The following is a 10,962-nucleotide window of genomic DNA, read 5'->3' as shown; positions in this document are numbered from 1 at the left end:
GTCAGTGATGAGGAGATGTTGCTGCCCATTCTAACCACCTGGCGTCTGCTTGACAGGAAGTCCAGGATCCAGCTGCACAGCGAGCTGTTTAAGCCCAGAGCCCAGAGTTTCTCATCAAGCTTGGGGGGCACTATGGTGTTGAATGCTGAGCTGTAGTCTACAAACAGCATTCTCGCATATGTGTTCCTTTTTTCCAGGTGGGAGGGAGCAGTGTGTAGTGTAGATGCAATGGCATCATCAGTGGTGCGGTTGTTGTGGTATGCAAACTGCAGTGAGTCCAGTGAGGCAGGTAGCACAGAGCAGATGTAATCTCTGATTAGTCTCTCAAAGCATTTACTGATGATGGGGGTCAGAGCAACAGGATGCCAGTCATTTAACAAGTGATTTTGGATTGCTTTGGTACAGGCACAGTGGTGGACTTTTTAAAGCATGTGGGGACTACAGACAAGGAGAGGGAAAGGTTGAAAATGTACGTAAAAACACCAGCCAGTTGATTCATGCACACTCTGATGACGCGGCCCAGAATGCCATCTGGAATACAGATATTCACCCATCGGAAGGATCAGGTTACATCCGTTACAGAGACGGAGAGTGAACTAACCTCTGTAGCTTCGGCCGCGAGAGCTCTCTCCACGAGGGTGGTGTTATATCCCTCAACACGAGCATAAAAATATTTAGCTCATCTGGTAGTTTTATTCCCACTGAAGTCTGTGATGATATGAATTCCCTGCCACCTGCTTCTAGAGTTGGTGGTGTTGAACTGTCCTACAATTTTGTCCCTGTACTGGCGTTTGGCTGCTCTGATAGTCCGCGCTTTAAGTGCCACACGATCATCGCTATTAATCCATGGTTTCTGGTTAGGGTAGATCCGTATAGTTTTGGTCGGAACTACGTAATCTATGCACTTCCTGATGAAACACGTCACGCTATCAGTGTAGACCTTGATGTCGTCATCAGAGGTGGACCGGAACATCTCCCAGTCCGCGTGATCAAAACAGTCTTGTAGCATAGTGTCTGATTGGTCTGACCAGCACTGGATTGTTCTGAGGGCGGGTGCTTCCTGTTTCAGTTTCTGCCTGTAAGTGGGCAGAAGCAGAACGGAAGATTGGTCCGATTTGCCAAATGGTGGGTGGGGGAGGGATTTGTAGCCATCCCGGAAGGGAGAGTAGCAATGGTCCAAAACCCGGTCCCCTCATGTGTTGAAACTGATGTGTTGGTAGTATTTCGGAGCTATTGACTTGAAGTTGGCTTTGTTAAAGTCCCCGGTCACAATGAACGTGGCCTCAGTGTGCACGGTTTCCTGCTTGCTTATACTCCCATACAGTTCCTTGAGTGCCCGGTCTGTGTCAGCTTGTGGCAGGATGTACACAGCTATGATAATGACCGCTGTGAATTCCCTCGGTAGCCAGAATGGTTGACACAGAAGCATGAGAAATTCCAGATCAGAAGAGCAGAAAAACTTGATAGAATGTACGTTCCTCTAAATATTAAAAAAAAAATTTAATGACAATTTTCACCTCAATTCACATTACTGAAATGCATTACTTTGAATTTGTTTGTAATTGATTCCCACTGTAATACAGACATGAAAATCATCCTGCTTCATTTTTTTTAATGCATTGATAAAAGCCATGTTCTTGACAGGCTTTGTGAGATTAATTTATTAAAAGTTATTTACAGTTCACTTAGGTGTCTTTATCAAGGCCACAATGACGATAAGTCATGGATTAACCCTTAGCAATATCAGTTTTAATTAAAATAGAGGCCGATACCATTATATTGCCCCTTACTAACCTTATTTTGTAATCAGATTACTGTTAGGAATTCTTCTTTAAAAAAGCTATTTTATTGTACTAACGAGAGACAGAATGAAAGAAGAAGGCACTTAATGTGCGGACCTCCGCTTTTAATTCCGGGAACGCGGAGGAGCATAAACAAGACAGTTATGCCCTCCGAAAAACTATCAAAACAGCAAAAGGCCAGTACAGGAGCAAGATTGAAGGACAGTTTAACACCACCAACTCTAGAAGCATGTGGCAGGGAATTAACATCATCACGGACTTTAAAGGGAATAAAAACTCCGCCATGAACACCGCTGCCTCTCTACCGGATGAGCTAAATACTTTTTATGCTCGTTTCGAGGGAAATAACACCGCCCTCGCGGAGAGAGCTCTCGCGGCTGAAGCTACAGAGGTTAGTTCACTCTCCGTCTCTGTAGCGGATGTAACCCGATCCTTCCGACGGGTGAATATCCGCAAAGCCGCGGGCCCAGATGGCATTCCGGGCCGCGTCATCCGAGCGTGCGCGAACCAGCTGGCTGTTGTTTTTACGGACATTTTCAACCTTTCCCTCTCCTTGTCTGTAGTCCCCACATGCTTTAAAACATCCACCATTGTGCCTGTTCCAAAACAATCAAAAATAACTTGTTTAAATAACCGGCGTCCTGTTGCTCTGACCCCCATCATCAGCAAATGTTTTGAGAGACTAATCAGAGATTACATCTGCTCTGTCTTGCCACTCAATCTTGACCCGCTGCAGTTTGCTTACCGCAACAACCGCTCCACTGATGATGCCATTGCATCTACAATACACACTGCTCTCTCCCACCTGGAAAAAAGAACACTTATGTGAGAATGTTGTTTGTAGACTACAGCTCAGCATTCAACACCATAGTGCCCTCCAATCTAGATGAGAAACTCCGGGCTCTGGGCTTAAACAGCTCGCTGTGCAGCTGGATACTGGACTTCCTGTCAAGCAGACGCCAGGTGGTTTGAATAGGCAGCAACATCTCCTCATCACTGATCCTCAACACTGGAGCCCCACAGGGCTGTGTTCTCAGCCCACTACTGTATTCCTTGTACACACATGACTGTGTGGCAACACATAGCTCCAATGCCATCATTAAGTTTGCTGATGACACGACGGTGGTAGGTCTGATCACTGACAATGATGAAACAGCCTACAGAGAGGAAGTGCACACTCTGACGCACTGGTGTCAGGAGCACAACCTCTCCCTCAACGTCAGTAAGACAAAGGAGCTTGTGGTGGACTTCAGAAGAAAAGACAGAGAACACAGTCCCAACACCATCAATGGAGCACCAGTGGAGAGAGTCAGCAGCTTCAAGTTCCTGGGTGTCCACATCACTGAGGAACTCACATGGTCTGTCCACACTGAAGTCGTTGTGAAGAAGGCTCATCAGCACCTCTTCTTTCTGAGATGGCTGAGGAAGTTTGGAATGAACCACCACATCCTCACACGGTTCTACACCTGCACTGTGGAGAGCATCCTGACTGGCTGTATCTCCGCCTGGTACGGCAATAGCACCGCCCTCAACCGCAAAGCACTTCAAAGGGTGGTGCGAACTGCCAAACACATCATCGGAGGTGAGCTTCCCTCCCTCCAGGAAATATATACAAGGCGGTGTGTGAAAAAAGCTCGGAGGATCATCAGAGACTCCAGCCACCCGAGCCATGGGCTGTTCTCACTGCTACCATCAGGTAGGCGGTATCGCAGCTTCAGGACCCGCACCAGCCGACTCCATGATAGCTTCTTCCCCCAAGCAATCAGACTTTTGAACTTTTGATCTCCCACGATCAAATACATCAGCCCTGCACCTTATTACTCTTTTATCTCACACCGGACTGTCATAAATTATATTATTATTATTATATTATGTCTCTCTTAACAACTGACTATCAACCGACAGCCTGAATGTCAATACAGTACAATACTGTACATTCTATATATATATATATATATATATATATATATATATATATATATATATATATATATATATATACTTTTTTTATATATATATATTTTAATTTTTCATTTTTATTGAATAATGTGTATCTATATAGTAAAAAACAAAAACAAAAAAAACAAAAACAAAAAACAGCGTATTGTATACTGTACAGTGTATGTTATTATTTGTATATTGTTGAGTGTAATTATGTGTATAACAGATGTTTAAATTGTGTTGTGTTAATTTGATGTTATTGTAAATTGGTATATGTCTCATTACTGTCACGACTGCTATGTTGATTGGAACTGCACCCAAGAATTTCACACACCATTGCACTTGTGTATATGGCTGTGTGACAATAAAGTGATTTGATTTGATTTGATTTGATATGAGTGGATTATCTCTCTCCACATGGAATGTGAATGGGTTGGGGCACCCCATAAAAAGAAGGAAGATTATTTATTTTCTTAAGCATAAGAAATATGATATAGTGTTTCTTCAAGAAACGCTTCTTTCCCCGCAGGTAGCTGAAACATTTGGGAAGATATGGGGTGGACATGTTTCAGGGGCAAAGGTTGATTTTGGCTAATATTTACGTACCTAATGCTGATGATAAGGGCTTTTTTATAGATCTCGAAGGGATGTTGCAAGCTGCTGGCACCCCTTATGATATAATATTGGGAGGAGACTTTAATCTTTTGATAGACTCAGTCCTTGATCATAGTGAAGCAAATGTGTGTAAACCCACTAGAGCAACATTGACACTTCATAGGATGTGTAAAAATCTTGGTCTTGCTGATATCTGGTGACTTTTGAACCCATCTGGTAGGGACTATACATTTTTTTCATCAGTTCATAAGATTTATTCTAGAATAGATTTTTTTATATATATATCTAAGTCTCTCATTTCATCTGTTGTTGATTGTTCAATTGGAAACATTTTAGTCTGAGATCACGCCCTGGTGAGTTTAGAGATGTTGCCACATACAGAGAAAAAGAAATCATACAGCTGTTGCTTTAATGTATCCCTTTTGCAAAATCCTGATTTCCAACAAATGTTAAAGACTGAAATCAATGTTTATATGGAGACCAACTAGTCCTCATTTTCCTCCGTGGGCGTAGCCTGGGAGGCACTTAAGGTGGTTCTTCGGGTTCGGATCATACAGTGTGCCTCATTCATCAAAAAATCCAAAGCACGAGAACTCGTGGAGTTGGAAGAGAATATTAAAAGTGCAGAGGCAGAGCTGAAGTGCTGAATGTCATCTAATAGCCTCAGAGAATTGACTTGATTGAAATACAGATATAATACTATTTTGTCGCGGAAAGTGGAGTTTTGGTTATTCAGGGCAAGACAGTCATACTTTGAGTCGGGGGACAAAGCAGGGAAGCTTTTGGCTAGATATATAAAACAGAGAGAGTCTTTTTCTACCATTCCCTCAGTGAAATCTGCTGGTGGTGAAATATTACCTCAGCCATCGATATTAATAATGCTTTTAAAGAATTCTATCTTGATCTCTATAGTTCCACGTCTTCGTCAACTGATGAGGATATTAAAGACTTTGTGGAACCATTAAAACTCCCTAAACTGATGATGGAGCAAAAAAATTCTCCTGATTCTGAGATAACCTTGACAAGAGGAGCTTGACGAGGTAATTAAGGCCTTGCCTAAAGACAAAGCTCCGGGACCAGATGGTTTTGCTGCTGACTTTTTTAGATCTTATGCTACAGAACTGGCTCCACTTTTGTTAGAAGTTTATACGGAATCATTAAAGAATGGAAAGCTTCCTCCAACCATGACGCAAGCCCAGATCAGTCTGATTCTTAAAAAGGACAAAGATCCAAGCGAGTGTAAGAGTTACCATCCAATTTCCCTGATCCAGTTAGATTAAAACATTTTGTCAAAAATGTTGGCTAACAGATTAAGTAAAGTTATGACATTTCTTATACATATAGGGTTTATTCGGGGCCGCAGCTCTTCTGACAACATTAGGTTTTTCATCAATATCATGTGGTCAGTAGCGAATGATCAGACTCTGGTCGCTGCCATCTCACTTGACGCTGAAAAGGCATTTGATATGATAGAATGGGATTATCTTTTTAAGAGTTTGGAAATGTACGGGTTCGGGAATACTTTTGTTGGATGGATTAAGTTACTTTATAGACACTCGGTAGCGGCGGTACAAACAAATGGACTAATATCAGATTATTTTAGTCTGAATAGGGGCACTCGGCAGGATTGCCCTTTTTCCTATTACTGTTCTGTCTTGTCCTTTAACCATTAGCAGCCACGATAAGATCTGCTTTATGCAGATGATTTTTTATTATTCATCTCTGACCCAACTAGATCTATGCCTTGCCTCCACAGAATTATTCATTCCTTTTCTAAATTTTCAGGATATAGGGTCAATTGGTCTAAATCCAAAGCTTTGGCTCTGACAGCGTACTGCCCAGTAATGGCTTTCCAGCCGGGCGCCTTCCAGTGGCCCAAACAAGGCATTAAGTATTTGGGCATCTTATTACCAGCAAAATTGTCTGATTTAGTTAGAGTTAATTTTGACCCCTTAATAAAACGTTTTTCGAGTGATGTGGACAGGTGGGCTTCATTACATTTATCTATGATTGGGAAAGTTAATGTTATTAAATTGAATTGTATTCCAAAATTCAATTACTTGTTGCAGTCTCTCCCTGTAGATGTCCCCCTCTCTTATTTCAAACAATTTGACAGCATAGCTAAGTCCTTCATTTGGAATGGTAAGCGTCCCAAATTACATTTCAATAAGTTACATAGGCCGACTGACAAAGGTGGGCTAGGCCTACCCAAGATTTTATTTTATTATTATGCTTTCGGTCTCAGACATTTGGCTCATTGGTCACTTCCACCTGAGAGAGCCCCCTCCCTGGTTCTGTATAGAACAGGAAGTTCTTTCCATTATTTCACCATTGCAGAGCCTCTCTATCAAATTAATCTGAGAAGTTAAGTTACATCCTCTTATCTCGCACTTGAACTTGGTATGGATAAAAGTGTGCAGACTGTTTAATTCGGACAGTTTTTTTAAATGTTGCCTCGAGCATAAGGCTGAATCCCAAATTATGCATCAAGTCCCCTTTTTGCTGGTCAGAGTGGATTGGGAGGGGGGTTACTACACTCGGTGACCTATATGAGAATGGAGTGTTGAGATCCTTTCAAAATTTGGTTCAACTTTTTGGGATTCCTAGATCTCAGTTCTATAAGTATTTACAGCTGTGCCACCTGCTCTGTACTGTTTTTGGGAGTGGTTAACCCCCCCCCCCCCCCCCATACAGCCTCATACAGCTTAGGGAAGAAGTCTTGAAGGCTGCCGACTCCTTATCTAGAGCTCTGACAAATTGTTTCATAAGGCCCAATTTGATGTGCAGTGGTGGCATCAGCAGCTTCCGGGGCTCCACCAGTGGCTCCCACTTGATGTTGTTCCTCCCCACAGAGAACTCGGTCCGCTGTAGCCAGCCTGTGGTAGTGCGCCTTGGTGTCCCTGATGTCCCAAAGGGAAAGATAGTAGGGAAACTTGGTAAAACCGCCTTGGAGACCCATCAGGAATGCCACCATTTTGAAGTCTCCTATGACCTCCCAGCCGTACTCATCATACTTCAAGGCATCCAGCAAGGTCTTGATGCTGTTGTAATCCTCTTTGAGGTGCACAGAGTGAGCCAGGGGAAGAGATGGGTACTTGTTACCATTATGGACCAGCACGGTTTTGAATATTACTTTAGTATAAATACATGTTTTGTTTTTCTGACTATGTGAATGAATTGGAAATAGATACATTTCAAAATATCACTGTCCTGGTCACAAAGGCAAAGTTTGTGGGGAATAATAGCCATTTTCTATACTTTTGAGGCATAAGCAATTAGGAAATAACACTTACTACCCAGGGAAAAAAAATAAAAATTGTTACACAGTGTTATCAGTATGATATTCTTTGACATTTGAAACAGCTGACAGTGTTGGGCTTGTCTGAGGATGGGGGGTGTTCTGCAGGGCTCACTACTCGGCCCACTGTTCTTTTCAAACAAAACACTATGACTATGGCTGCACCTTCAGGTACCTGTAACATTGGGTACTTGGAGTGGAAGAGAGGAGATGCAGAAGTAATCTTTCAAACTTTTAATTGGAGATGCTGGAGTGGAAGAATATCATACAAGATGTCAAACTTGGAAATAACGCTAGGAAAATTATAACAACACAACATTGCAATACAAGGACTGAAAATGGGTGAACAAAACTAGAGGGTATTTATACACAAGGAGCTAAATGAGGGAATGGAATACAGGTGAGGATGATGAGGAGCAAATGGAAGTGATGAGCGCAGTGCACTCTGGGTGATGTAGTCCGATGGAAAACTTCAAAATAAGAGTCCTTGGAAAACATGAGGAAGACAGACTGTGATATTAACCCCCTGACTCCTGGCGCCTAAATATGGAGAAGGGCAGGAGGAAACAGGTGACCATAGGACCGGGGCTGGGAATAGATCTGGGGGCCTGGGAGATGGCCACAGGGCAGGGACTGGGTCAGGCGGCCTGAGAGGTGGCCACAGGGCAGGGACTGGGTCAGGAGGCCTGGGAGGCGGCCACAGGGCAGGGACTGGGTCAGGAGGCGGAGCCACTGGGGGAGGGGCAGGCAAATCTGCTGTAAGAGGAGTCTCTGAGGGCGGGGCCATGGAAGGTGGAGCCAAGGGAGGCAGAGCTGTGAGAGGCTTGAGGGGCGGAGACATGGAAGGCAGAGCCGTGAGAGACTTGAGGGATGGAGCCAGGGAACTTGGTGCCCGGAGAGTAGCCGGCGGTTCGAAGGGCCAGGGTGGAGCCGAAGGTTTGGAGGACCGAGGTAGCGCCAAAGGCTCGGAGGACCGAGGCGGAGCTGTAGGGAAGGAGGTCCCCGGTGAAGCCGGAGGCTCAGAGTGATGAAGTGTAGCTGGAGGATCAGAGAGACGAGGTGGAGCCAGGTGACCGACTGATCAAGGCGGAGCTGGAGGGACGAGGGACCCCGGAGAAGCCGATTGGCTGAAGGACCACGGTGGAGCCAAAAGGACATAGAGCCGAGGTGGGACAGAGGGAACGAAGGGCCAAGGCAGAGTCCAGGGCTCAGAGGGTCTAGGTGGAGTCGGAGGGTATGAGGTTCCCCTTGACCATGGTTTCGCAGGGAGCAAAGGTCAAGCCGGTGATGTGGAAGGAGTCGGCTGACCAGGAGGAGGAGGAGGAGGAGAAGGAAGTGTCCTGAGTGGAGCCAGTGGAGGAGGAAGGACCAGGGTACTGGATGCAACTAGGGTGTCCATGATGTTGGGCAGAGCCCAGGAGTACACTGGGTGGGCATATGGGTGGGAATGGAATCTAGGACAATAAGCTCCTTGAAAGCAGGCTCTGGGACAGATGGGGCTACAGGTACTGGCTCTGGGACAGTCGAGGCTACAGGCACTGGCTCTGGGACGGTCGAGGCTACAGGCACTGGCTCTGGGACGGTCAAGGCTACAGGCATGGGCTCTGGCTCGTTGACCGTGGCAGGCGTGGGCGTTGGCTCGTTGGCTGTGGCAGGGGCAGGCTTGGAGGGAGGAGTCGTGGAGGGCTTTGAGGAAGGAGCCGTGGAAGGCTGGAGGGCGTCCACTGTGGGAGGAGATACAAAGTCCTCATCCTCCGTACCCACAGTGAAAGGTGAGCCGCAGAGCTCCAGAGCCACCTCCACGTAGTAGGCGATCGTCCAGTGAGGACCCAACGGAGGCATCAGCTCCTTCAATGCACTATTCAGGCCAGCCCTGAAGAAACTCACCAGAGCGTGGTCATCATAGTGCACCAAATTTGTGAAATGGAGAAACTCATGCACATGATCCTCAACTGGAACTTTAAGGTCATATATAATACAGCTAACAGCATGATTAATGCTTTATTTTGATTTCTGTTTGTCTGTGAATGGCATGTCTTTGTCCAGTGACTGTGCTGTGCTCAGGGTTATTAAAAAATAAATGGGAACATTTCAGTTATTGGTTTATTTAATTAGTAAATGATTCAGTTATTTTAAAATAAATTAGTACATTTACTTATTGGTTTATTTATTTATTTATTTCATTTTCACTTTATTCCTCCATATTTTGTGACAACGAAACCCTTTATAGTCGGTATTGTATATAACTACACATACAAGGTTAGTAAGCAATTTGAAAAATTATTATGTTTTATTTGTTTGGAGAGGCCTTTGTACACTTGGAGACGTTTTTGTACACTAGGATAAATTATATTTGTAATGCTATAACTTTTGATTGCTTTGTCGTATCATAATATATTGCAATATTCTGCAATATAATGAATATTGCAGAATATTCTATGCAGAACGGATAAATAAAACAACAATATCCCTGTTGTATATATTACAATACAGCAGTTATCCAATGAATATGGAATCTCCTGTATTTGTTATGTGCTCCTGTCTAAATCTGAATATTGTGTTTGAGGGGGAGGCGTTTCAAACATCTCTCTATCAATGCAAGTGCTCTGGGCTCAGAGGGGCCTCAGGACTCTCCCAGAGAACCACATCCTGGGGGCCAAATTCATCTTCAGCTGTCAGAGACTGAAAGTTAGAGACTAAAACCACTACAGTTCAGACAGAGAGTTCATGTTTATTTACATATAAAACAGACATACTTGTTAACCCTATTTTGAGAATGTTTGTAAAAGTTCACAATTAAAAATGACTTTGTAACAGGTTTTTGGAAAGCAGTTCATATGAAATGCTGGTTTCCTTTTGTCTGCAGTATCCCCTCCGTGCTTCTGTACCACTGCTGACATGATGTTCTCTGAAGCTACAGTTTACCCAGAAGCCCCACGTGGGGAACCCCAGCCTGAATGGAAGTTTCCATTTGATTTTCTCTCCAGAGGGGCTGGAGAGTTTGATCAAGAGTAAAACAGACATTTGCACCATCAGTGTGTAAATTCTGCAAAGCTAGCAGCATCAAGTACACTGTTAACCTTACCTCTAACCCTCAACCTAACCCAGCCCTAAACACTAACACTTAAACCCTAACCCTACCTGTACCTCAACCACAGTAGCAGCAAATGTTAATCTTGTGAGAATTTTAATGTTGTCACCATATTTGTTTAAATTGAATTTAAGATAGGGCTGTTGATTTAATGCATTAATTCAGTGCGATTAATTATGTGAAAAGTAACACAATTAATCATATTTTACTTTATA

The 10,962-nt window shown here is 43.9% G+C and overlaps 1 protein-coding gene across 1 annotated transcript in view; it reads right to left on the bottom strand.

Moving 5' to 3' along the window:
- LOC127431137 (TBC1 domain family member 13-like) overlaps positions 1-9,614 on the bottom strand; it is a gene marked incomplete at its 5' end in the record, with an annotated part of 20,488 nt that extends 10,874 nt beyond the window's left edge. Inside the window, one exon of the mRNA XM_051681414.1 lies at positions 9,417-9,614. Coding sequence (XP_051537374.1) covers positions 9,417-9,614 — 198 coding nt within the window. The remainder of the gene's footprint in view (positions 1-9,416) is intronic.
- Positions 9,615-10,962: the final 1,348 nt, after the last annotated feature.

This window comes from Myxocyprinus asiaticus, chromosome 40 (assembly GCF_019703515.2).
Source record: "Myxocyprinus asiaticus isolate MX2 ecotype Aquarium Trade chromosome 40, UBuf_Myxa_2, whole genome shotgun sequence".
NCBI lineage: Eukaryota > Metazoa > Chordata > Actinopteri > Cypriniformes > Catostomidae > Myxocyprinus > Myxocyprinus asiaticus.
The sequence above is the reverse complement of the archived record's forward strand: the minus strand, read 5'-3'. Positions and strand labels throughout refer to the sequence as shown.